This window comes from Rhea pennata, chromosome 19 (genome assembly GCF_028389875.1).
Source record: "Rhea pennata isolate bPtePen1 chromosome 19, bPtePen1.pri, whole genome shotgun sequence".
NCBI lineage: Eukaryota > Metazoa > Chordata > Aves > Rheiformes > Rheidae > Rhea > Rhea pennata.
This window is the reverse complement of record NC_084681.1, coordinates 601,001-626,723: the sequence shown is the minus strand read 5'-3', so window position 1 is coordinate 626,723 and position 25,723 is coordinate 601,001. Positions and strand designations below refer to the sequence as shown.

At 64.8% G+C, this 25,723-nt stretch overlaps 2 protein-coding genes across 2 annotated transcripts; both read left to right on the top strand.

Moving 5' to 3' along the window:
- The first annotated feature begins 362 nt into the window (after positions 1-362).
- On the top strand, positions 363-12,108 carry TIMP2 (TIMP metallopeptidase inhibitor 2). The gene is made up of 5 exons (XM_062591638.1): positions 363-754; positions 8,428-8,528; positions 8,614-8,722; positions 9,782-9,906; positions 10,024-12,108. Exons 1-5 carry the CDS (start codon positions 628-630, stop codon positions 10,222-10,224), a joined length of 663 nt encoding a protein of 220 aa, XP_062447622.1. The 5' UTR covers positions 363-627; the 3' UTR covers positions 10,225-12,108.
- Positions 12,109-13,434: 1,326 nt separating this feature from the next.
- Positions 13,435-25,652, top strand: USP36 (ubiquitin specific peptidase 36). The gene is made up of 20 exons (XM_062591830.1): positions 13,435-13,521; positions 14,160-14,431; positions 14,515-14,736; positions 15,624-15,734; positions 16,052-16,154; positions 16,957-17,024; positions 17,508-17,578; positions 18,015-18,097; positions 18,445-18,556; positions 18,875-19,015; positions 19,337-19,437; positions 19,766-19,904; positions 20,169-20,864; positions 21,618-21,748; positions 22,562-23,080; positions 23,410-23,576; positions 24,068-24,220; positions 24,538-24,653; positions 24,747-24,880; positions 24,955-25,652. Exons 2-19 carry the CDS (start codon positions 14,179-14,181, stop codon positions 24,876-24,878), a joined length of 3,318 nt encoding a protein of 1,105 aa, XP_062447814.1. The 5' UTR covers positions 13,435-13,521; positions 14,160-14,178; the 3' UTR covers positions 24,879-24,880; positions 24,955-25,652.
- The last annotated feature ends 71 nt before the right edge of the window (positions 25,653-25,723 follow it).

The window sequence follows — 25,723 nt, the reverse complement described above, 5'->3', positions numbered from 1 at the left end:
TCCTAACCTCCACCACCTCCTCCAGCCCTGTCCGCTGCCCCTTGAAGGCTGCTGGCAGGGCACCGCCCCGGGGGAAGGGCCGGCCGGTCCCAGGCCTGGAGGCAGCGCCAGGGCCCGGCGCCGGCTCGGGGCTGCCCGCCCCGCGCTGCCTCGCCGCGGGCTCTGCCGGCCGGGCGCGGCGGGGCTGCAGCCCGCGATGCTCGGCCGGGGCCAGGCCGGGGCCGGGCGGCCCGGGCGGCCGGTTCCCGCGGCGGGGGCCGGGCCGCGGCGGGGCCGGGGGCGGCGAGCTCGGCGCGGAGCCGTATCCTGTGGAGGGGCGGGGAGCAGAGCGCAGGCCGGGCTGGCCCCGTGCCATGCAGAGGAGGAGCAGCAAATCCCCGGAGCACATTAAAAAGCGAGGCTTCGCAGCAGCCAGGGGAAGAAAACACCTCCATAGAAGGCAGCGGAGAGGAGCGGCTGCAGCAGCGCCCGCAACGCCGCGCAGGGGCCGCGGCGCCGGGGCGGCCGGACCCAAACTTTCGGGGCAGGGCAGCTCGGCGGCGGCGGATCGCGGGCGGCGGCTCGGCCGGGCCCGGCGGTGGATGAGGCTTTCTCGGCCGGGTCGCTGAGCCTGCAGCCCGCCGCAAGATGCCCGCCGCGCTGCCCAGCCTGCTGGCCTGGCTGGCGGTGCTGCTGCTCGGCAGGGCCCGCCCGGCCGACGCCTGCAGCTGCTCGCCCATCCACCCGCAACAGGCTTTCTGCAACGCGGACGTAGGTGAGAGCGCGGCCCCCGCTTTGTCCCCGCCGGGGCCCGGCCCCGGCCCCCTGCGCCCCCCGGCCCGGCCCGGAGGGGAGCCCCGCGGCCCCGGCTCCACCCCGCCCGCAGCCGCGGCCCGGCCCCCGCCTGGCCCCGGCCCGGGCGCACAAACTTCCCGGCGGCGGAAGGGGCGGAAAGTTGGTGCGGAGCGGCGGGCCTGGCCGGGCCCCGTGCGCTCCGCTGGCGCGGCGCGGCTCCACTGGCGCGGTGTGGCTTGGCTTGGCGCGGCTCGGCGCGGCTCCGCCGGCGCGGTGCGGCCCGGCTCAGCTCGGTTTGGCTCGCCCGGGCACCCGCCCGCCGCCGGAGGGAGCCGCGCTCGGCGGCCGGAGCTGCGGGCCGGGGCCCCGCGGCACCTGCCCCAGCGGCTCGGCGCGGCTCGGCTCGGCTCGGGGCCGCCGCCGGGCCGGGGGTGTGTCGGGGCTGGCGGCTCTCGCTGTCCGTGTGTCTGGGCGTGTCCGTCGGCCCGGCGCGTCCGGCCGCGGCGGGGGCCCCGGGCGCCCCCGCTCCTGGGCGCCCGCCGCGCTGCTGCGGCAGCCGCCTCCGGCCGCGGCTGCGCCGCCGGGACCGGGCCGGGGGCTCGCCGCGGGCGGGCGCGGGGCCTTGCCCCGGGGCTCCACTCCCCGCTGCTCGGGCCTTGATGACAAAAATTAGCCCAGCCTGTTGCAACTTTGATTAAAACAAGATGGTACGTGGCAGCGCAGCGAGCTGACAGCCTCGAGGGAGGCGAGAGTGCTCTTATTCCTGTGCCGCCTCTCACAAAGCACCGCTTTGCGATAGGCAGCGGCCTTGAGCGCAGAGCCAGCACCCTGCCCAAGAGAGCCAGCAGCATCGGGCTCGGTCACCTCCCGTCTGTTCCTTATTTCCAGGCATTTCCTTTCCCCCGTCCCACTTTGTTCGGCTTGGATGCTGCTGAAAGGGAGGGCTTGGCAGCGCTGGGATCTGGATTCCTCTTTCTATGAATAATGCCCTTATTAAATTTTAACATATTAAACAAACAGACCAGCCCCAGTTCCTGACGCTCTCCTTTGCAGGGCCTTTCCCAGGCGCAGCTGGAGAGGTAACATTCCCAAACACTTAGGCAGCCCAAATCTTCGGACAGCCCTGCCCCGTCCCCCGCTGCTGAGCCGGGATGCTCCTTGCAGATTCCCAGGCTCCCTTCTTGCCTCCTGCTTGCGGAGTTTCCCCTCCGCGTGGGTAAATCAGGCGGCCGCAGCGCCTGGCTGCAGCCTCGTGTGCCCCGGCCTTGCTGCTGGGCGCCACGTGTCGCGAAGCACGTTGGGGACAGGGCGGTTTGCAGGCAATGGGGAGCGCTGCGTTTTCAGAGACGCCCCTATAACCTCGTGTCTCCAGACAGCCGGATTCCCCCACGCAGGGCAGGGGCTTCCTGTCAGACTCATCCTCCGGATCAGCTTTCCGGGGCACGCGTGACTCACTCCTGCCCCTTCGCAGGGTGCTGGCTCAGGCCGTGACTCAGCTGCTTAGTCACCATCTGTCTCGGTCCCTGTCCGCCTCGGCGGTCCCGGCGGGGCTCGAGCAGTGGCCCGGCCGCCCTCGGCAGGTGCTGCTCCGGCCGGCTCCCGGAGCCCGTCCCGCCCCGGCAGCGCCGCCCTCCGTGAGAAAGCACCTCCCTGCTCCCAGCTCGCATCCCCTTGGCAGCTAATGCGGATTGTTTCTTCTTGTCTGCTCTGACCCCAGCTGGCCTAAGGCAGTCTGGGACCCTCTGCAGAGCTGGGTTTACCCTCCCTGGGGGAAAGCATCCGCCTTCTCTTCCAGGCAACGCAAACCCAGGTCCAGCAGCCTCTCATCCTTGGCCTGTTCTGCTCGCTTCTTGTCTTCCTCTGGACTCTCTGGAGCGGGGAGGCTCCTCAGGCAGCTCCCTCCCCAGGGCAGGCACCCTTGTTCGGGGCGGGACGCTGCCTGCCCCTCCTCTCTGGAGGTCTCACTCCTCCTGCCTGCGGAGATGGAGCGCCTTGGCCCGGCTGGGTAGCCGCTCTGCGGAGCAGAAAGCAGCCTGCGAGGTGGGGACGGGGCCAGGGATGCTGCCGGGGCCTCCCTGGATTGCAGCTCCCTGGGGTGGTGGGGCTGGAGCTGCCCGCACCCAGGCTGAGCCCTCGCCGGAGGCGTCGCAGCGTTGAGGTGGTCGACGTCGCGTGGTGCTGGCCGGGTGCGCCAGCCCTGAGGTTCTCGTTTGGCCTGCCGTGACCAGGGCTTTGCGGAGCACGGCGCAGGGCCCCGGCCCCGGCGAGCCGCCGGGCTCTCTTAGCGCTGCGCGTGCCCCTGCTCCGGCACCAGGCCGTGCCGCCCTGCGCCCACGAGGGCAGCGCTCGGGATCGCGGCACGGCGCTGAGCGGGACAGGGTGCCCGCGTGCTCCGAGCCCTGCCCGGCCCTGCCCGCCACTGGCGGGGATGGAGCTTGCCATCCAGGAGCCATCCGGCCTGGCCGCTGGCCAGCATCGCTGCAGCAAGCGGTGCTGAATCCGGAGCTGCGTTTCTGGGTGCTGCCGTGGAAAATGGCACAGCGGGATGGGCTCTGCCACGGGGAGCCAAGTCACCGGTGCTCTGGCGACCCGGCCTCTCTGTGCCTGTGCTTCCCGGGAAGGGGTTTTCCAAGGGCTCCGCAGGCTCCAAGCATGCAGGGCCACTCCATCCGCCCCGGGCACCGCGGCGCGGGCAGCGGCTCGCCGCCGCCGGGGTTCGCTCGGCTGCGGCCGCCCGGCTGTGGGGTGGAGGGGTGAAGAGCCGACGCCTGGCCCTGCCCGGGCACGGCCGCGTCAGCGGTGCGGCGGCGGGCATGGCTGCGTGGCAGCAGGGAGGGCGATGCACGGTGGGCAGAGCGGGCGCTCGGCGCACGGGAGCCAGCCTTGCGCTGGCACCAGCTTGTTGCAGCGCGCGGTGCTCGTGGCGGGGCCGGGGAGGACGCGGCGAGCCCCAGGGCGGGCAGCGCCGGGGCGGCCGCGCCGGGGCTGGGGGCTCGCGGGGGGCAGCGCGGCCGCGGGCCGGCACCCCTCCGCCCGCCCGGCGCGCGGCCGATGCGGCGGGGGCCGTGGGCTGACGGCGCGGGGCCGCCGCTGATTGGGCCCCGGGCGGCAGCCGTCAGCCGGCCGGGATGACGCAGGCGGCGCTGGGAAGCTGCGTGGAAGCTGCGGGAGCAGCCGCCCGGGCGCTCACTCCGGCTCGGCGCGGGAGCGGCGCGGCGCCGGCGGCCGCGGCCCCGAGGGGAGCTCGCGCCGGCCTCCGGGGCCGAGCCCCCCGAGCGGTGCCCGTGGCATCCCTGTCCCAGCCTTTGCTGGCATCCCCGTCCTGGCCCTTCCTGGGGGCGGCGGTGCCCTGCTCCGGTGGGTGCCCCGCACCGGCAGGTCCCTCGGGGGCTGCTGGCTGCCCGGCCCTGCGGGTGACGGGGGCGTCTGGCCGCGCTTGCGGCAGGGGACGAGCGGTGCTGGCAGGCCACCCCCGTGCCCGGCCCGCTGCCAGCGGCCCCGGCGGAGAAGGGCGCTTTGTTTCCCGGCTGGGAGCGCTTCCCACGGCAGCCTGCGGGCACCAGCGCTGCCCGGGCGGCGGGGGCCCTGGGGCGGCCGCTCCGCACCGCGCCGCCCGGGAGGGGTGAGGCACCTCGTGCCGGGGCAGGGGCAAGGGGACGGGGGGCTTTGCCTCCCCCCTCCCGCCGCTGGGCCGGGCAGTGCTCGCCGTCCCGGCGCCGCATCCCCAGCCACGCGGAGCCCCCGGCCGTGCCGGGGCCGCTCGCTGCTCCCAAACCCGCCGTGTCACCCGCGGCGGCTGCCGCTGCACCTGCCCGCAGCCGGGCCCCGGCGAGGCTGCGGGGCGCTGAGCTGGGAGATGCCGGCGGGCCTTATGGCAAAGGGGCTGCTTTGCCTCGTGCTTTGGCCCCCTTGCAGCCCCTCGGCCGCAGGCGGGGTCGGACCCCGCTGCGTGCGGGGCCGGGCTCGCGTGGGCACCGCCGCGGCCGTGGGGCGGGCGGCCGTCTGCTGCGGGGCGCCGCCGGGCTTCGCAGCCCCTCCGCCACGGCCTTGGGCTGCGGCCAGCCCAGGTTGGTCACGATGGAAAGTTTCCACCTCCTCCCGCTCAGCTCCCAGTGAACACCCACCGAGCTCCTCGCTGGCGCGTTTCAGGGCCGCCGAGGACCGCGCGCGCCGCACGGAGGGTGCCGCTGCCAGCTCCCGCTGGAGACGCCGGACCGCTCTGGGGGCTGCTCCGGCAGAGGTGCCGGGTGCCCGGGGCCCTCGCCGCAGAGGCACCGGCGGGGGGACGGTGCCGTGCACGGGCAGGCGTCGTGGGAGCCGTGGCGGCAGCCACTGACGCTCCTCCGCGCAGCTCGGCACTGCCGCATCGCTCGTGGGAAGCAGCTCCCGTCGGCCAGCGAGCAGTGGGGAGCGCGCCCACGCACCGCGGCGGGGGCTCCCGATGTGCTGTGCCTGGCGCCGCTGGCCGGGACCTGCTGCAGGGGCAGGGGGCTCGGAGGGCGAACGGCTCCGGCGTCCCGGTGGCGATGCAGCAGCATCCCGCTGCCGTGGGAGCAGAGCCGGGCAGGGGGCAGCCACAGCAGCCCGGCGAGCCGGGAAGGGCTCCCAGCCTGCCGGAGCAGATGCAAAGCAGCAGCGGCTGCTTTCCTGGGGCCCGGGGAAGTGGCGGTTCCTGGAGAGGCCAGGCTTGTGCTGTAGGGCCCCCCAGGAGGGAAGCAGAGCGGTGCTGCCGTCCTGCAGGGACGCCCTGTGCTGCCGTCCCGGAGCCTGGGGCGGAGAGCAGCCGGGGCTGCCAGTGCCCTGCATCCTGCTGCCGCTGCATCCTCTCCTGCCCTCGCCGGCGGGGCTCGGAAGCCAGGCCCCGGTGTGTGTTTGGGGAAGCAGGAGGGACGCTGGGCAGAGTGTCGGCCCGGGGCCCGGCCGTGGGGCTGCCCCGGCCTGGGGCTCTCCGTAAGCAGGCTGCCCTAGCACTGGGACCCCCCGCTGCAGCCAGGGCACCGGCCCCTCTGCCGGCTGCCTTCTCGGCCGAGGGAGAAGAGGCGGCGAGGAGCCGGTGCTGGGATGCAGCCGGCTGCGCGCGGAGCCGTGCTGAGTCAGCGGCAGTGAGGTCAGGAGGGTTGTTATCAAAAGCACTTGGAATCCGGCCCCATCCCGGAGTCCCCGGAGCCAGCGGGTGCGGGGGGGCCACCCCGCTCTGCGGGCAAGGGCCAGGGGCCGGAGCGCTCCGGAGGCACGGGCTGGGAGCGGAGACGTGCTTATGCAGCAGCTTTTGTGCAGAGTGGCAAGTTAAAGGCAAACGCTGGAATTTCTCTGCTTGCGGAGGCAGGAAATCGCCAGCCGGCAGCCGCGGCGCAGCCAGGGCAGCGGGACCCACCACGGGTGACGGAGGCGAAGGGACCCGCTGCTTTGCAGGGAGCCGCTTCCAGAGCGATCCGGCGGCGTCTCCGGCGGGTGCCGGCCACAGTGTGCAGCCCTGGGGCCGAGGAGGAGGGTGGTCGTGCTGCGAGGCCGATGACCCGGGGCAAGGCGGGTTCCCAGCACTGCCCCGGCCAGGCTCGCGCTGCTGCTGCCCCTGGGAGCGGGGGGCCGCGGAGCCTCCGGCTCTGTTTTGAGGACGCTGGGCCCCTCCGTGCCTCGCGGGCTGCAGAGGCCCCGAGGGTGATGCCGGCTCTGGGAGTCGCAGGCGAGCAAGGCTCCGCGGCGGTGCGGGGAGGTCCGAGCAAGGGCTTCTGAGCCCGCGCAGGGGTTTCCTCCTCCCCCAGCCCTGCCTCCGCGTCCTGGGGTGATCTCAGCCTCCGGGTTCCCACCTGGGTTTCCCTCGGCCGGCTCCCTGCGTCTCTCCCTCCTCTGCGCTCGGGCTCCTGGCTTGCAGAGAGCAGCTTGGCTGCGCTGCTGGGGTCTTGGCGGGGAAAGCGCCGAGCAGCCGTCCCCTCCACAAAGCCGCACTGTTCAGAACAAATCCGCCTAGAATTGGGCTGCATTTTTGTCAAGTGATTCATCAGCACGTGAATGGAAAAGGCTGGAGCCCACTGAACCAGTAACCGTTCCCCACGCCTGGAGCCGCGGGGCCGGAGTCGGCGCGCGGCTCTGCCGGCTGGGCTGCGCCGGGGATGCGCGCGGGGACGGGGCTCGAGAGGGACGCGGCGCCCGCGGGCACCGGCTCCCGGGAGGCCTGGCCGGGCCGGCAGGAGCCGCGCTCGGGGCGCCGGGGCGGCCGCGCTCGCCCAGCGCCGCTCCTGCGGCCGGGTGCGGGAGCCCTCTGCCGCGGGCAGCTCTGCTCGTGCCGGTGGCCACCTCCGCGTTTCCAGGGCAAACTTAGTCAGCGCTTACTGGCGCCCACGTGGTGTTATGCCAGCGCTGACCTTGAGCTCACATAGCTCGTCGGCCTGCCCGCCGCTCACCCCGCGGTATTTATAGAGGGCATCGGGTTGCCTCTCCCTGCCGTGCCAGGCTAAAGAAGGCAAGCTCCTCTGCCCCGGGGGCTGGCGCGCTCGGCGCCCTGGCAGGTAGCCGGGGCACGCTGCTCGGGGCTGCCCGGCTGCCCCGCGCCTGCCGGCACGGCGGGGACAGCGCCCGCCGCGGCCCCCGGCTCGCCTGGACCTCGCTCTCCCGCCGCCCGGCCGGGACGCGGCCCCCGCCGTGCCGCCCGCGCCGTGCCCCTGCGCTGTGCGCGGGACGGCTCGGCAGCGCTGTAGCAGCGAGGGCCCCCCCCGGGCCCCGCACGCGGCTGCGGCCGGCACAGCGTGGCCCCGAGGCAGCTGTCGCGTCCCGAGCTGGTGAGTAAGGGTGAGCTGGCGGCCCGGCCCGGCCCTCGCCGGCGCCCCGTCGGTCACTGCCACGCGCTGAGCGCTCACGTGCCTGTCTGCGTGCCCCGGGCCCTGCACGACCGCGAGGTCCCGCTCCGCGGCAGAGCTGCGCCCGGCTCCGGGTGCTGCAGCCCCGCGAGCCTGGAGCGCCCGGCCCTGGCTGCGGCGCAGAGAGCAGGGACCGGAGCAGGGCAGAGTGCAGGACCTGCTGCACCCGCCCGTGCCCTGGGTGCCGGCACGGGACCCCGTGCACCCGGGAACGGCGGCGCGTGCCCAGGAACGAACGGCGGTGCGCGGCGGGGAGCCGGGAGCCTGGCGCCCCGGCAGCGGTGCTGAGGGCTGCCGGCTGCGGAGCTCGGCGGATCCCCGTACCCGGCCGTGCCCATCCGCTTCCCCGGCCTCGGGTGCCCGCGGGCGGTCGCCGCTCCCTGCTCCCCGTGCTCCTGCCGCCCTTCCCGCCGCGGCTGGGCGGGTCGAGCTGGCACGGCTTTCGCTGTCCGGCCGAGCCCCGGTGCCGGCGGGACCGTGGGCGCCGGGAGCCCAGGCGGGATCCAGCCCGGAGCCGGAGCTGTTCCGGGGCAGCTGGCTGGACGTGGGAGGACTGACCCGGAGCCAGGCCATGCCGGGGGTGGCTGTTCCTTGGCCGCTCCAGGGCAGCCCTCGAGCTCCCCGAGCTCGGGGAGAGCCCGGGGCAGGCGGCGGCTGTGCTGGGGGCGGAGCGGGGCTTTGCCGTGGGCAGCTGGGGCATTTCGGCGCGGGAGACACGCGTGCCCGAGCTGCCGGCGCCGCGAAGCTCTCGGCCGCCCCGCTAACCGCACCGCTAACCGTCCCGCGCCTGCTTTTGCAGTGATCCGAGCAAAGGCCGTCTCTGCGAAAGAGGTGGATTCAGGGAACGATATATATGGAAATCCGATCAAGCGAATCCAGTACGAGATCAAGCAGATCAAGGTACGGGGCAGCGGGTGGCGGGCGGCGGGGCAGAGCGCGGCGCCGCGGCGGCGGCCGGCTGCTCACTCGCGCTCTTCCCTCGCAGATGTTCAAAGGCCCCGACAAAGACATCGAGTTCATTTACACGGCTCCGTCCACGGCTGTGTGCGGCCGGCCGCTGGACACCAGCGGGAAGAAGGAGTATCTCATCGCGGGTAGGCGGGCGCCCGGCCCCGAGGGGTCTCGGGAGGCACCTGCAAGGCCCGCAGCAGCTCCCAGGGCGGGGGGACCCTCCTCTTCCTCCTGCTTGGTGCCCCTGCCATCTGGGGCTGCTCCAGACTGCTCTGGGGCCGCGGGATGCTGCGGGATGCTGCGGTCAGAGAGGCTGCAGGATGCTGCAGTCGAGGGGTCACGGGATGCTGTGGTCAGGGGGCTGCGGTCAAGGGGCTGGGTATGCTGCAGTCGGAGGGTTGCAGGATGCTGCGGTCAAGGGATGCTGTGGGATGCTGCAGTGGGGGGCACAGGATGCTGCAGTCGGGGGGCTGCGGGATGCTGCGGGATGCTGTGCTCGGGGATGCAGGATGCTGTGGTGCAGGAAGGGGCTGCAGGATGCTGCGGGATGCTGTGGTGCAGGAAGGGGCTGCAGGATGCTGCGGGATGCTGTGCTCAGGGATGCAGGATGCTGTGGTGCAGGAAGGGGCTGCGGGATGCTGCGGGATGCTGTGCTCGGGGATGCAGGATGCTGTGGTGCAGGAAGGGGCTGCGGGATGCTGCGGGATGCTGTGCTCGGGGATGCAGGATGCTGTGGTGCAGGAAGGGGCTGCGGGATGCCGCCGCTGGGCTGTGGATCGGGGCGGGAACGGGGTGATGCTCGGGGGCTCTGTGCGGAGGACAGAGCTGGAGGAGGGCAGCCCTCCGTGCCGACTTGAAGGGCAGGAGCGGGGGGTCGGGACTTGCTGTCTGAGGTGCTCCTGAGGGTGCAGTAGGAGCAGCGGCCGGGTGCCAGCCAGAAGGGCCTTCCCGGGGCTGCACCGGGGCCCCGACCCGGGGCGACCGGCCGGGCCCCGCGGTGGCTGGCGCAGCGGCGGCGCGGTGCTCCTCGCGCCGCTCGCGGGGCCGTGCCCCAGCCGGGCCGGGCTCCGCGGGCGGCCGGGCACCGCTGTGCCTGCAGCGGCCCGGCTGCTCCGCGGGCCGAGGCCGGGCTGAGCCCCGGGTGCCGCGCGGTGCCGCTCGGCCGGGCGCGGACCGAGCGGCTCTGCCTGGCCTCTCCCCAGGCAAGTCGGAGGGCAACGGCAAGATGCACATCACGCTCTGCGACCTGGTCTCCACCTGGGACTCGCTGAGCCCCACGCAGAAGAAGAGCCTCAACCAGCGGTACCAGATGGGCTGCGAGTGCAAGGTGAGCGGCTGCGGCCGGCCGGGTCCGCAGCGCCCGGGCTCCGCCGGACGGGGCACGGCGCGGGCGCGCGGGCGCCGCCGGGTCCCTCCCGGCCGGTGACGGTCTCTTTGCGCGCAGATCTCGCGCTGCCTCTCCATCCCGTGCTTCGTCTCCTCCTCGGACGAGTGCCTTTGGACGGACTGGGCGATGGAGAAGAACAACGTGGACGGGCGGCAGGCGAAGCACTACGCTTGCATCAAGAGGAGCGACGGCTCCTGCGCCTGGTACCGTGGCATGGCCCCCCCCAAGCAAGAGTTTCTCGACATCGAGGACCCCTAAGCCAAGCGAGCGCATTCCAGTAGCCAGTAGAGAAAGCCTGCGAGATGTTAGACTGGTCCACACTGATATCACCACCTGGAGACAGCATGAAAATACGCCGGCCCGCGCGGCTCCTGGGGCGGCACGGGGGAGCCGCTCGGTCGCACGCTGCAGCCCGCGTCCACCGGGGCTCCGCGGCTCCCCCCGGCCGGGGCCGGGGCCGGGGCCGAGCCCTGCCTGGCCGCGTCCAGCCCCGCGCAGCCGTCGAGGAAGCGAACGCTCGCGAGCGCGGGAAGCGCCCCAGGCTGCGTAGCAGGTCTACCAGTCCCTCGCGCCCTGCAGCCGTCCCTCTCCGCGCTGCCGGGGCGCTGCAGCCTCCACGGGGCGTCGCGCGCGCAGCCAGGCGAGCCCGAGCCCTGCGCCGGGGCCACGGGCCGCCTGCGCGGCCGCGCGGCTCCGCTGCCGTTGCCGTGTCCCGGGAAGCCGGGGGGGGCACGCCAGCACGCCCGGGATCGCCCCGGCCCCGTTGCACCTCCCGGCTCCCCGCGGGCTGCGGCGGCAGCGCCTGCCGCGACGCCCGGCACGGCTGGGGGGCGGGTGCCGGAGCCCCGGCGGCGGGAGGGGGTCAGACCCGCTCGGCTCTCCGACCTCCTCGCGGGCAGCGGAGCCGGGCTGGGGATCGCCCCCGCGGGCAGGGCATCCCGGGCGGCGCCGCGGCGGGCAGGGGAGCCGGCCGGCCGGCGGGGTGCGGCGGCTCCGAGCCGCGGCGGCGGCAGCGGCCGGCGGCCCCGCGCCCGCCTCCGGCCCCGCTTTCTCTGAGCCATTTTCCCGTCGCGGTGGCGCTCGGCGCGCTCCGGAGCTGTCCGCCGGCAACGCAGGCAGCGCCGCGCGCGGCCTCCTAAGGCGGATTTGGGAGCGTGTCGGGGCAATCCCGGCAGACCTGCTTCAGGGGTGTTTTCATGCTGTGCATCTGTGTAAGGTTTTAAGATGTCGTACTGGACCAGTCTGGGCAACTTCAACATATTAAAGAAAAGAATTAAAAAAAAAAAAAAAAAACAACTCTAATCAATCCCATATAAGACTCCTGTTTGCTTACTGTATGGTTATATCATATGTGACATTTACTCCTGTCTCTGCTGATAGTCTATCTCTGAGTTTAATATTTCCATTTGTTTTGCCATCAGCTGTATCATTCCTGTGCTGTAATTTTTTTTATTATTTTTTAATTTCCTTGTTAGGTGTTAGAATTGCACTTATTTTTGTAAAGGGTTTCTGCATTGGGCGCTTCCAACACAAAGTGGGAAGACTGTCGAGCGAATTTGCGGAGGGTTGACTCCTCCGGCTCTTCCTAGTAGCAGGTCAGCTGGTGTCCGCCTCCCCCTCCCGCCTCCGCGTCGCGGTCCGCGGCCGGCCCCGGGCGCGAGGGCCGCCGCACTGGGGCCGCGCTGGACGGCGCCGCCCTGGAACTGTTGCTCTTTCTCTGGAAAGGATATGAAGGATTCTTGATTGGCTTTTTTAATTTATATATCTCTGGTTCTCGGCTCAGCTCGCTTCCTTCCTGACTCCGTTCCCCTCTCCATGCAAGCAACTTAAAACGTTAAAAAAAAAAAAAAAAAAAGGAAAGAAAAAAAGTTTACATTATAGTTATTTTCAAATCTTTGCTTGATAAGTATTAAAGTAAGAAGTATCTAACTTGCTGCCATAATTTAAAGCTTTGGGGGGGGTTGTTTTGGGTTTTTTGAGCAATATGTTTTTGCTGGAATCTGAAGTCTGAGACCTTCTTGTGCTGGAAACACATGAAAGTTGTTGAATAATGACAAGCAGACTGTGCATGTCTCTGATGCTTTGTATAATTCATACGTGGACATTCAGTCTTTGGACAATAAACTGTATTATCGAACCAAATGCGAGCCGTTGCCTCTGCCCACCCCGCGGGGAAAGCGCCCCAAGCGCGGCACGGGGCCGTGGTTGCTGCAGCTCGGGAAGCTGCAGCCATGCGAGCCACGTGCACGTGGCAGACCCGGCCGGACCAGCACCGGGCTGGGCTGGGGACCGCGCCGCGGGAAGCCCCCAGCACACGGCCAGCCAAGGTCCCACCAGCGTCTGCACCTCATCTCACCCAAAGCTCTGCCCCTGGGGCTGCCTCGCACCCGTCCCTCTGCGCCACGGTGCAGGATTGCACCCATCCCTCTGCACCCCAGCGCTGCCTTGCACCGTCCCTCAGCACTCGGGGGCAAAGTTTGTCCCGCTCAGCCTAGGACGTGCGCCAGTCCCCACATTTCCACTAGCAGGCGAGATACCGTGCAGACCCCTGTGACACCCCCCAAGCACGGCAACACGTGCACAGCAGGGACCAGCCTGGCCTGCAGGCCTTGACCCTGGGCACGGAGGCAGGTGCCAGGGCAGGGGCCCCACTGCATCCTCACTCAGGGACCGCTCATGGAGATGGGGCAGTGGGAGGCAGCAGTGGGGCCCCAGCGTGTGCGGAGCCTTGCACGAGAAGAGGGGAGGTGCACAGAGGGGGCTGCTGCGGGGGGCTGTGGGAGCAGGGGAGTGCACAGCGGCCCAGTGAGCCCCTGAAAGGGGGCTGGTGCACAGGGATCCTGGCAGGGCCTAGTGGCATGGTGCATGGAGATCCCAGTGGGGTCGCGCAAGGGGGCTGGTGCACGTGGATCCCAGCAAGCCCGTGCAAGGGGGCTGGTGCACGGGGCTCCCGGCAGGCCCGTGCATGGGGGCTGGTGCACGTGGATCCCAGCAAGCCCGTGCATGGGGGCTGGTGCACGGGGGTCCCGGCAGGCCCGTGCGAGGGGGCTGGTGCACGGGGGTCCCGGCAGGCCCGTGCATGGGGGCTGGTGCACGGGGGTCCCGGCAGGCCCGTGCATGGGGGCTGGTGCGCGGGGCTCCCGGCAGGCCCGTGCGAGGGGGCTGGTGCACGGGGGTCCCGGCAGGCCCGTGCATGGGGGCTGGTGCGCGGGGCTCCCGGCAGGCCCGTGCGAGGGGGCTGGTGCGCGGGGGTCCCGAGGGAGCCGTGCAGGGAGCCGCTGCTCCGCGCTCAGGCCGGGCTGGTGCCGCGGCTGCGCCCGCCACGCGCATGCGCGGGACGCGCCCCGAGCCCCGCCCCTCCGGCGCACGCCGGGGGCAGGTGGGCGGGGCCGAGGTGGGGCGCCCACGTCGGCGGAAGGGGCGTGGCCGTGCGTGGCCCCGCCCCTTAAGGGGAAGGCGCGTCGGCGCAGAAGCGGTCCGTGCCGCCGCAGCGGGGTGCGCGCCTCCCCTTTAAGGCGGCGACACGTGTGCGCGGCGGCGGCGGAGCCCCGGATGGTGAGTGAGCGCGGCCGGGCCGGGCCGGGCCGGGCCGAGCGCGGGCGGCGGCGGCCCGCGGCGCTCCGGGCCCCGCGGCGGCGGCGTCGCTCAAGGTCGCGGGGCGGCGGCGCACGTGGCCGGGCCGGGCCGGGCTGGGCTGGGCCGGGCCGCGGGGGCCTCGCCCGCCCGCTCGGCTCGGCCCGGGCCCGGGCCCCGCCGCGGGAAGCGGGAGCGGCTCCCGCGCCGGCGGCGGGGCCGCAACCCCGGACCGGCGCCCCCGGGCGGCCGCGCGGCGCGGCCCGGGACTCGCCTCCCCCCCGTCCCCAAAACCCCCGGGGGGTTGTGTCCCCCCCCCCCCCCCCCCGACCCCGGCCGCAGGGGGGTTGTGTCCCCCCCGACCCCCGGGGGTTGTGACCGGTTTCTCCCCCGAGCCCCTGGCCCCCGGGGACTTGTGCCCCCTCAAGCCCGGGGGGTTGTGTCCCATCCCCCGAGCACCTCCGTGCTGCGGGTCAGCACCCTACTTCGCTGGGTTGTGCCCCCCGTTCCCCCCTCCCAGCACCCCGTTGTCTCCCCCTGCCTGAGCAGGGCCAGCCCCCCCCGCCACGCGGGGCAGCCCCCCCACCCCACACCTCGCCTGACGGCTCCCTGTCCCCCAGCTGCGCCCCTGGGTGCGCCATGCCCATCGTGGACAAGCTGAAGGAGGCGCTGAAGCCTGGCCGGAAGGAGCCCGCCGAGGATGGGGAGCTGGGGAGGCTGCTGGCCTCCTCGGCCAAGAAGGTCCTGCTGCAGAAGATCGAGTTTGAGCCCGCCAGCAAGAGCTTCTCCTGCCAGCTGGAGCTGCTGAAGGGGAAGTATGTGCTGCTGAACCCCAAGGCGGAGGGAGCTGGACGCCACAAGAGCCCCGAGGAGGGGACCGCCGGGAAGCAGGGTACGTAGAGGGCTGGGGAGCAAGGCGGCCTTCGCACGCTCCTGGGTCTGCCCTCGCACGCTCACCGCGCTTCTGCCCTGCAGGCAGCGACCGTGCCCTGGGCAGCGCGGGGGACGGCATCCCGCCCCCACAGAAGGTGCTCTTCCCTGTGGAACGCCTCTCCATGAAGTGGGAGCGGGTTTACCGCGTTGGTGCCGGGCTCCACAACCTGGGCAACACCTGCTTCCTCAACTCCACCGTGCAGTGCTTGACCTACACGCCGCCCCTGGCCAACTACCTGCTCTCCAAGGAGCACGGCCGCACCTGTGAGTGGAGGGGCTCTGCCCCAGCACCGCCGGGTGCCTGGGTGGCTGCCCGCCCCATGGGGCAGCAGTGGGGCGGGAAGGGCAGGCAGAATGAGTGAGTGCATCCTCTTCCCTAATGCTGTACTCCGCATCTGACTGCGTGTGGCTCTTGCAACCAGTGTGCCAGTGTCTGGATGCACCTTCTTGGTTCTCTCTCAGTTGATCGTTCCTGTGTTTAGCTCTTTATCCCTGTTTGCAGGAATGTTTGCAAGTCTTTATCCTTCTGTCTGTGGAGAGCCTTGTCTCTAGTGGGAGCAGCTAAGGAGACTAGCGCGATAGGGTCTGCTGGCCTCCTCGGGAGCTCGCGGATCCCTCAGCTTTGTTGTCAGTGGGGAATGCATGAGGATCAGGGCAGAGGGCTGTGGAGCAGGCAAAACTCCAACCCAGGATGTGCTGCTTCTGGGTGGCTTTGACAGGGGGGCCTGGTGGGGCAGTGCTGCAAGCCTGTGACCTAGGGGAACATGTGGGGCTCGTGGCCCCTGTCTGTGGGGCTCTAGCAGTGTCTGCCATGCAGTGGCAGCCTGCGCTCTCTCCCAGTTAGTTACCTGGTGGCCTGTTCTCCAGCCAACTGGACTTGTAAGTCTACAGTAAGTAGTGCCAACTTACTGTGTGGCTTGTGTCCTGGGCTGTGCGAGTCATAGTAACATAAGCTGGTCCTTGTGGATCCAGGCTGCTCCCTGCGCTGCGTTCTCTGCTTTTGTCCCCAGGGCGGTACAGTAGCTCAGAGCTCACAGGAAAAAGCTGAGCACTGCTGTGCTGAGTTAGGCCAAAGATCTCTTTCTCCCTATACTGCCTTCATCTCCCCTAGGTTTGTCCCCAATATCCTTTCTTCTCCCCTCCTGCTCCAGGTCACCAAGGAGGCTTTTGCATGATGTGCATTATGCAGAATCACATGATCCAGGCTTTTGCCAACAGTGGCAATGCAATCAAGCCAGTGTCCTTCATCCGAGACCTCAAGAGTAAGGATGGTTTCCCTCTCTTCTCATAGCAAGGCTTGGGTGCAGTGACTAATGCACTGAGCAGAACCTTTGAGACTGGGGCATGTCTTGCCAGGCAGCCCTTAAAAGATGACTCACTGAATTTACTGTGCTGCTTGGGGCTGGGCTGGTGACTTCATGGACTGTGCTGTGGCTTCCCCCATAGCCAGCACAAATCTGACAGCTGGTCTGGGTTGACAGGGCTTGAGCCCTAAAGCCCCTGCCTGTGGGAGGAAGAGGGTGCATGCACCTGCTGCAGCAAGTGCTGAGGCTGTGGCTGATTCTCTTCTCTCCTGCAGAGATTGCTCGACACTTCCGCTTTGGCAGCCAGGAGGATGCACATGAGTTCCTGCGGTACACCATTGACGCCATGCAGAAGGCCTGCCTGAATGGCTGCACCAAGTATGTGGGGCCTTTGCCAGGGTCTCTCTGTGCTCTTTCCCCTTTTGTCCTTTTGCTGGCCCACCAGTCCCCTGCACCCACAGAAGGGAACTGTTTGAATGTGTGCTAGATCAGGCGGACCTGAGGGGAGCACAGCCTTAGTGTCCTTGGGTGGAGGGCCCAACGTCTGCCTGTTCCTCTGTAACAGAGCTCTGAGCTGTTGTCTACCTTCTCCTGACTCTTGTGCTCCAGCGTGACTGCTGCCTTGTCCCCAAATGCTGAAATGGTTATGAATTTGGATTCTATCCTAATTGCCAAGAAATCCAGGCATGTTTGCTGGCAGTTCAACTCTGGTTTTATGTCTGTTGGTGAGTCCTGATGTCCCAGGGAGCCTGCATCTCCTCTGTCTTCACTATTCAGCTGTGAGCTCCAGCTAGGAGTAACTGCTCCTTCTAGATGAAAGGTGCCTGTCAGGGAGTCTGGTGCCACCTCTTGATCTCTAATGCCAGGATAATCATAGTGGTAGATAAACTATAGCTTCCCTGAGTCTCTGCAGCAGGTATGTTGCGGGGGTGGAACAACATGTAGGGAGCAGTATTACAGTGCATATGCGGAGAGCTAGAATCCAAGGATTCATCTCAACTCATACACTTCCATTTGGACTGCTGTGGTTCCTCCTTCAGTAGCTGGCCGGGTAGCACCAAGAGGACAGGTGATGGGCCTCCTCTGCATGATGGTGGTCCCTGCTTAGCGTTACAGCTCGAGGCCTGGTCCTCTGCAGGTTGCAGAGGGACAGCGTGAGATTCAGTGCTTCTGTTTCTAGGTTAGATCGCCAGACCCAGGCAACAACTCTGGTTCACCAGATCTTTGGTGGCTACTTGCGGTCCCGAGGTAAGTGTGGGCTACAGACTCTTTGGATCCTGGTTCCTGGGTCTCTGACTTCAGGAGCTAAGCTGATACTACCCTGAGAGCCTTGCACTAAAAATCTTTTGAGAAAATTGCTAAGCATGTGTAAATTATCTGGAGCTGCAGTTCTTCACAACATTGCTGCTCTTAAGGGTCTACCCCCTCTTGTGACAGTACAAAAAGCTATTGGCTGTGGGTCCCCGGCTCACTGTCATCCTGTAAAGAAACCAGTGTTTGCAACTATCCAGCAGCCCTTTCATTCCCAGCATAGAAGAGGGGAATTGTCAGCCTTTCCCCTTGGCTCTGAATGCATGGCCAAGATCTTGGTGCTGATGCTCTGGGACCCAAACCTGGGAGAGGAGGAACACTTCAGCTGCCTCCTGGTGTGATGGGATGGGAATAAAACAGCAGAGATAGTGGGATCAGACCCTGTGTGCTAGGGTGTGCTCATTGCTGTGTTTGTTGCAGTGAAATGTTCGGTGTGCAAGAGTGTCTCGGACACCTATGACCCTTACCTGGACGTGGCGCTGGAGATCAGGGTACTTTTGCAGGGTTTGGGATGGGAAAGGTCAAGAGCTCTGTTTTTGATGGGCAATGTTTCTGCAATGGTGTTATTGCTGTTCTCAAGGCTTTGCAAACTGTCAGTATTAAGGAACAATGTAGGCAAGAGAGAAGCAGCTTCTGTTGCTGTGCCATCTTCTCCTCTTTATCTGGTGGGGCAGTGTCCATTGTCTGCATGTGAGCCATGACTCCCTCAATGAAGCTCTTGGTGTCAGTGGCCCACTTGTGCTTGGCTAACTGTCCCTCTGTGCCAGCTTGGGTCATGCTGGCAGCAAACAGCTGACATCAGGCTTACAGGTCTGATGTGGTCTGTGCCCCATCTGCAGTATGTCTCTTGGGGCTAACATCCAGGCAGGGAGCCGGCTGTAGTGTGAACAGCCCACGTGTGCCCTGACCCCTTCTCTATCTTTGCAGCAAGCCGCAAACATAGTGCGAGCACTGGAGCTGTTTGTGAAGTCGGATATGCTGAGTGGGGAGAATGCCTACATGTGTGCCAAGTGAGTGCCTGGGCCTGCACACGGGAAGGGGCTTGTGGGTCCACTGAAGCACACAAAGCCTACTGCAACATGGAGGGGCTGCTCTGCCCGCTCCGGTGCTGCCTCAGCAGCCCTAGCAGAACTGTGGCATGTGTGGCTACGGAAGCCGGTGATGAAGCCTTCCCCTCCTGTTCTTCAGCATGTTCCTCCGCTCATGGAGAGGGTCAGGGCCAGCAAATATGGTCATGTGTGAGCAGGTGCCCTGGATTGGTGTGTAGTGTCAGCACAATCGCTTCCACGGGGATTGCCCCTTGGCCAAGGCTAGCAATGATCTAGGTGGTGTAGTGGCATGAGTTCTTCCCATACAGGTGCAAGAAGAAGGTGCCAGCCAGCAAACGCTTCACCATTCACCGAGCCTCCAATGTCCTCACGCTCTCACTGAAGCGCTTTGCCAACTTCAGTGGAGGCAAGATCACAAAGGTGAGTGCTCATTAGCCCAAAGCTGGGGCTGTCTCTAGCTCAAGATACTGCTGTCCAGAGCAGGGCAGGAAATAGTCCTGTGCAAGCTCTGCCACAGTTCTGCAGTCTTTCACCAGCTGTGCTGTGGGGCAACTGTGACTTGCTGAGATGAGCATCTCAGCATCTTTCTGCATCTTTCTCACTGTGATCTTTTCGGCATGGGGAGAGGCTGGGTCCCCCTCCCCGGAGAGATGGAACTTGTAGGACAGCTGGAGCTGCCTCTGCTCTAGCAAATAACACAACTTCTGTGCAGGCACTTGAGATATCCTGTTTCTGCAGGACGTGGGGTACCCAGAGTTCCTGAACATCCGTCCTTATATGTCCCAGAATAACGGGGACCCTGTCATGTATGGACTCTATGCAGTGCTGGTGCACTCGGGCTACAGCTGCCATGCAGGACACTACTACTGCTATGTGAAGGTGAGGCCATGGGATGCTCTAGTTGGCAGTCCTCTTTGAGCAGGGAGCTGATGGGTGCTCCTGGGTCTCTGTAGTGCATGGGAAGGAGAGTGCTTAGCAGATGTGCATGATGTGGAGCTGCAGACGGGATGACAGCCTGTGTGCTGCCGCAAGAAACATAGTAATCTCCCAGTTCAGAGTCCCATTTCTTCCCTTCGGCTGCGTGTGGGTTGTGTGGAGAGGACCTCTGCTGAAGGGAGATGCTCCTGAAGTTCTTTAGCTGTCCTTCAGACTGGGCGGGTTCTTGGACAGAGCCTGACCATGTATTGTTTTCCTTCTCAGGCCAGTAATGGGCAGTGGTATCAGATGAATGATTCCCTGGTCCATTCCAGCAACATCAAAGTGGTTCTCAACCAACAGGCCTATGTGCTGTTCTACTTGAGGTGAGATATGACCTGTGTTGTCGTTTCTCCTCTGCCTGCTGCTCTTCAGCACGTCTGTTGCATTTTGGGATAGGGCTGGTAGCATGTGCCTGGAGGTGGGAAAGAAGCTTGGCCCAAGCAACCACAATGCTTGTCTGCATGCCCCGGCTGGGAGGAGGGTTGCTGGGAGAGAGGTCTGCCCCCTTGTTATGGTTTTGCTGTAGATTAAGGGGACAGCAGCTTCTGTCTGAGTTTGTCTCCTGTTTCTTCTGTGCATCTCTGACAAGATATAAAATTCCAATTGATCAAATTCTCCTAGTTAATATGTACATTTCTTTGCCTTTCCCAGAATCCCCAGTGCCAGGAAGAGCTCTGAAGGGCCCATTGCCAAAGCCGCCTCCAGCCTGCCTGGCTGTGCTGGTGTTGTCTCTGATCAGATCAAGAAAACTGTGACCAATGGGCCCACATCTTCACCACTGATGGGTCGGGTGAGTCCTGAAGGCTGCTCTTGGCCAATGCTCCTGAGAACTCAGAGCTGCTGCCCCTCTGCTCACCAAGGGGACGTGGGCTTGTAGCATCATAATGAGAGATCTGTAGGGTGCAGCGAGAAGGAGAATGCTCTGTTGGAAGGATCCTGCTGTGCCAGGGACTTCCATGTGAGATGTGAGGAAGGGGAAGAGAGCTAGTATTCTGTGTTCTCCTCAGCTCCCTGACTGCTCTCCCAGATGAACTTTCCTTTTCGCTTTGTCTAGAGACCAGACACGCTGCAAGGGAAGAAGCTGCAGGGACCAGAGGAGATAGGGGTTCCTGTGGCCCGGAGCATGTTCGGGACTGTGCCAAAGCTGCATAATGGAACCACTCAGCCGAAGCTGCCTGCTGGGTCCCCTTCACCCAAACTGGCCACCAAATCCATTCACACAGCAGCAGCGCTTCCAGATGACATAGCCCAGAAGCCTAAGAAGCCGCTCTCCTCCCCTCAACAGCCTCTTCCACCCAGAGCAGTTCAAGGCTTCTGTGATGCCAACAATGCAAGTAGGGCTAAAGCTGAATTCCTCAGGCAGAGCTCCTGGGAGAGCAAGGAGCCACCTACCTCACCCAAACTTCTGTCACAGCATGCCCCCAGTCAGGAGCTCCAGGGCAACAGGGAGAATGCTGAGACCCCAGAAAGGGTCTCCTGCAGCAGCAGTTCTGCTAGTCCAGCGCACAGCAGAGCGGGAGAGCTGGCCAAAGTGTCTCAGAAGGCCGGGAACAGAGCCAGCGGCCTCTGCACCCCTCAGGAAACTGACTGTGGCACAGACCTCCCTGCTGACCATGACACTGATCCGGCTGGCCCTGAAGACTCCAAGTTGTCAAAATTGAAATCCTCCTTGTTGGGCAGCACAGCTTTGGAACTGAACAGCACCATGTCACCACCACCGGCCAAGAAACTGGCGCTTTCTGCCAAAAAGGTAAGTCTGGTCTTTTGTCCTGAGATATCGCTGGGTACCTTGTGTTGTCTTGGGATGTGTTCATGGTCGGGGCGAGTGCAGTGATAGTGCTGGGTATCTTGCTGTGTCAGAGGTGGGCTAGGAGAGACCCTCAACTACAAGATTGTAGCAGAGTTCTGCCCTCCCTCTGGGCAGGGGTATGGAGTCAGGCCCCTGCTGTTATTTACTCTCTTATTCCCAGGGTTGTTTGTATCCCTGAGTGATGCACGACAAATAGTTTTTGCTTTCCCACTTAAAAGTTTGAGTGTTTGTTGTGCCAATCCCTGCAGTGCAGGGGCAGGAGGACTTTCTAGCCTGTTCAGGGAGCACAGGCCACAGCCGTGTGAGCCCTTGTCCCCTTGGGTGAGTGGCAGTGCGTGAGCTGCAGCAGGAAAATAGCAGCATTGCTGCGCTTCTGCAGCCAGGGGTGTGTGGGAATCTTGCATGCAGTGTGGGACTGGCCTTCTGGGTGCTGCCATACAGGTGCAGAGCCAGATCTCCCCCAGGATTGTGTTCTAGGACTTCTGTTCTTTAAACTTCCTTCCTTCCTTTTTTCCTTTGTGCTTCTAACTGAAAACACTTCTGATTCTTCTTCTACCATCCCCCACTTCCCTCTCCCCATCTGTGTCTGTTCCCCTCCCCATTCTCTGGGCTCCCCTTTTTATTTTCTCCTCTTGGCTCACGGAAACCTCTTTTTTTAGACCACCAAGTTTTTATTTATGTCAATAACTGCAGGGCAGCACCCCGCGGAAGGCGAGCGGAAGTGACCGCCATGCACAACCTCACCCACAATTTGCTGACCACACCTACCCCACGACCACCACCCACCCTGACTCCACTTCTCCCTGGTCTTTCAGCAAGTCCAGGTAAGCAGCACAAGCAGTTGCTAGGCTCCTGCACTGCAGCAAAGCCAGTAGCAGCCCTGGAGTAGTCCCTGAGGCAACTGTCTGGCATCACAGCTGGCTTGGGGGGATGATTTCAGCAGCCAATTCTCTCCATTTTTTTTTCTCCCCTCCTGGGCTGGCATGGCTTTCTCTGGATCCCAGAGGCAGTGCAGTGTCTCTGATTGTGGACATGAGGTGGGGAGGATGCTCTACAGGATTTGACCCTATTCTGATGTCCCATGGGATCAAGAGGCACCAGCCTGGTCCAGATCCCATTTTGGCAGTGTGGTGACTGGATTCCGGGAAGGGTAGTTCAGTGCCTGCTGGGCAAGGTCTTCTGGACGGCTGTTTGTGCTGGGCTGGATGGCACCACAGCAGGAGATAATATGCTGTGTTAGCAACACCTGGACCCCAAGCATCTGGGCAGGTCTCTTGGGGCTCTGTTCTGTGAAATGCTTTGTGCTCTGTGAGCAGCCCCTCTCTGTCCTGTCCTGCTTTTCCTGGTCTCCCTTGTAACCTTTGCTATGCAGCAGCAGCAGCACTTGTTCTTTGCTAGTCTGGCGTGGTGGGCGCTGTGTGATGCTCTGCATTGCTGGCATGGGGCAGGTTCAGGGCCACTGCATGTGACTGCAGCTGCTGCTCTAAGAGCAGGCTCTGATTCAGATTTCTAGGTCTCCTGGCTGAGATCATATCAGCTGGGTGCTGTGCCCATGCCCTGCACTGTGGGGAGAAAGAGGGGACTCTCCGCCCTGATGTGGCTTTCAGATCATGTCAGCCTCTTTTCCTGTCCTCTAGGTTGTCCTCGTCTGCTCTCAAACTGCCAAATCCTGAAAAGCCTGCCTTCAGCTTCGTCCTCAGCTCAGCCCCTCAGCTCCCAGCCACCCCCCTGACCAATGGCTCCACTCCCTGCTCTTCGCACCACCTTTCTCCCTACAGCAGGGAGAAGACGCCCAGCCAGGTTATGCCTGGTTTCTCCAAAAAGAAGCAGCGAAAGCAGCAGTATGAAGCAGAACGTAGCCCCTGTGCTGCAGCTGTGAATGGCAAGGACGAACTCTGCAGCCCCCCAAAGAAGAGGAAGCATCTTGCTCAGGAGGACTCGGTGTCCCCTGCAGGAAAGGGGACAGCAGTTAAAGATCCCAGTGGTGGCAGAAAGGGGCTGGGCAGTCAGGATCTGGAGAGCAGGCCCAAGCAGCAAGCATCAGACCCCAGCCGTTTCCCTAGCACAGAGCCCATCTCCCCACTCAAGAAGAAAAAGAAAAAGAGGAGAATGCAAGAGACAGAAGAGCACTGCTTTGGGATGCTGCCCTCAGGCAGGTGAGGGGCCAGGCAGGCACCTGAGTGCCCTGAACAGCTCAGCTCTGTGTGAAGTCAGGCTGCCCTTGAGGTGCTGACCTGGGTCTGCAGTCAGGTGGCTCTTGTCTCTCTGGTGGGACAGGCCTCGCTCCACCAGGCAGTGAGCCCAGCTAGAGCTGTGGCCTGCTGGAGGTAGCTCCACCTGTCCCTGTTGGCTCTGCTGCCCTCCCTGTATGCAGAGCAGCAGGGACACTGCTAGGCTGTGGGTTTCCTCGGGCCCCTTCAGGAGGTCACCCTCTAGCTTTCCTCTGGTCTGGCTAGGCCAAATTAACTCCTGCTGATTTCTCTAGCTTTAGGAGAGCTGAAACAGAGCCTTGGAGGGCAAAGCAGCAGCCCAACTTGGAAACTCGGGCTGGAGAGAGTGAGCACCGGAAGCGTAAGCGAAGGGAAAGCCTCAGCAGTCCAGCTGTGGAGCAACCTACTGCAAACGGTTCCCATGCCAGAGACAGCACTCCAGGTATGGCCTTGGCACCCCTCTGCCCTTGTACTCCCCACGCCAGGTGTCCCCTCCAGCTGCTGGGCTGCTTGTCTGCCAACAGGGCCAGCCAGAACACCAGTGTCCAGGTCCTGGTGGCTGCCAGTCCCCAAAATTACCTGTCAGTACCTGTCGTCTTGACCCCGTGCCCTGAGCCCCTGCAAGTTCTTCATGGTGTTTACAGCATTGCAAGAGCAATGCCAGGCTGTGCTCTGGATGAGGCTGTGTTCCTCTCCAAGCTCATGGTGATGAGCCCCTCTCTAGGCGGGGGAAGATCTACCCCCAGTCCCACTGCCTAGGACAGGCCACAGTTTGCCCAGACACACAGCTGCCATTGGTCTGGACTTGGAGCTCAAAGATATCTTTTTATGCCTGACAGTCTCTCTTGGGATGAATTCTGTTTTGAGGATTGCACAGCATAGAAAATCTTTCTGCTCCTTCTGACTTGTCCTCCCCCGCTCCTGTTTCTGCAGTGGCAACCTGTGACTGGGACAGCCAGGTCAAAGATGGGTACAAGCACTGCTCAACTGCCACGAGCCTAGAGCCCAGACACAGGAGCCAAGAAGAATCCAATGTGGTGAAGGAACTGCTCAGGAACTCCTTGGACAAGGCTTATGGAAAACAAGGTAATGCCTGCTGGGTTGGGCTAGCAGGCTGGCAGGAGCGTAGCTGATGGCTCCCTGCTGCCTTGAGCCCAGACCTGGCTCAAGCCATGGAGCCCAGAGGCTGCCATGGACCTGAGCTGCAGCGAGCTCCCGGGAGCCAGCCAGAGACACCCAGCTTAAGGGGCTCTAGGAGGTGCTGTTGAGTCAAGTGCTGAAGTGACAGACTCCAGCAGCCTTTCTAGCTTGGGGGTGTGGGCCCTGCTCAGCCAGGGGGCTGGTGAAACAGGAATGTGGAGGAGCACAGCCCTGTGGCCTCTGCTGATGACTCTGCTTTGTAGTTTTGACCTGGGATGGTGAGATCTCAGCTATCAGCCAGGATGCTGTTAGAGATGCAACTTGGGCCCAGAATGAGACCGTCATTGATGAATGGGATGAGGAGTTTGACAGAGGAAAGGTGAGTGCTGGCTCTGTTTGCGGTTCAGGCTGCTGTGGAAGGGCAGGGAAATGCTTTGTTTCCTGACCTGAGTGTCTTCCTGACTCTGCACAGGTGAAAAAGTGTAAAAAGCTGAAGCGAGAGCGAAAGAGACACTTCAACCCTTTCCAGCAGCTGCAGAGCAAGCGCAACTTCTGGTCTGTGACACATCCCGCGAAGGCGGCCAGCCTGAGCTATCGGCTCTGAGGGTGAGTGACCCTGGAGGGGCTGGGAGAGGGGCAGGTACCTCTTCCAGCTGCTAACACTGCTCCTCTCATCCCAGGGGGAACGGGCTGCATCCTGCAGTCAGGAGTGAGTGGAGCAGTCCCGAGTCAAGGATCGTATGAAGAGCGCCGTTCCTTGGAGCTGCGGTCCAGTGTCCTAGGGAGGAAGAGAGCAGAGGGGCTGCATGCCCCGCCATGTTCCCCACTTCCGGGGTGGACAGATACCTCTGTGGGAAGGACGATGCTTGCGAGTGTCCGAGTGTTTCCGCAGGGCTCTCGGCCCTGGCCGCTATATACTGTCCCAGGGCCGAGCCACGGGCTTGGAGCGTTTGAAGCCTTTTGTGTTCCCCTCTTTGGGAACTGCCATCCTTCCAGGCCCACGGCTTCCTGTGGTATATGGGTGCTTCCCTCCACCTCTTCTTGCCCTTGGCAGTAGCTGAGGAAGAGCCTGTCAAGCTCCAAGGGTGAGGGGCAGAGGGGTGTCCTCTCCCCTGCCCCAAGCGAAGTGCTGGGGCTCTCCTCTGGGCGTTGCTGTATCCAGCTGCCCTGGCGGCTCCCCCATATGTGCCCTGGCCTGGAGCTGCCCACACTCCTTCCGTCCTTGCTGTCTTGTGCAGGCATGCAGAGACAAGGTAGGATGTGCAGCTCCCTCTCCTGTCAATGCTGGTCTTTCAGCATGCTCATCCTGGGGCTTGAGGCTCTGGGGGGGCTGTAGTGGAAAGTGCCTGCAACTAGTCACTGCTCACCGTGGTGCTCAGTGGTGTCCGTTTGCCTTGTGGGGAGTGGGACGCTGGCCCTGGCTTGCACAGCTGGGAATGCAAGGGCTGC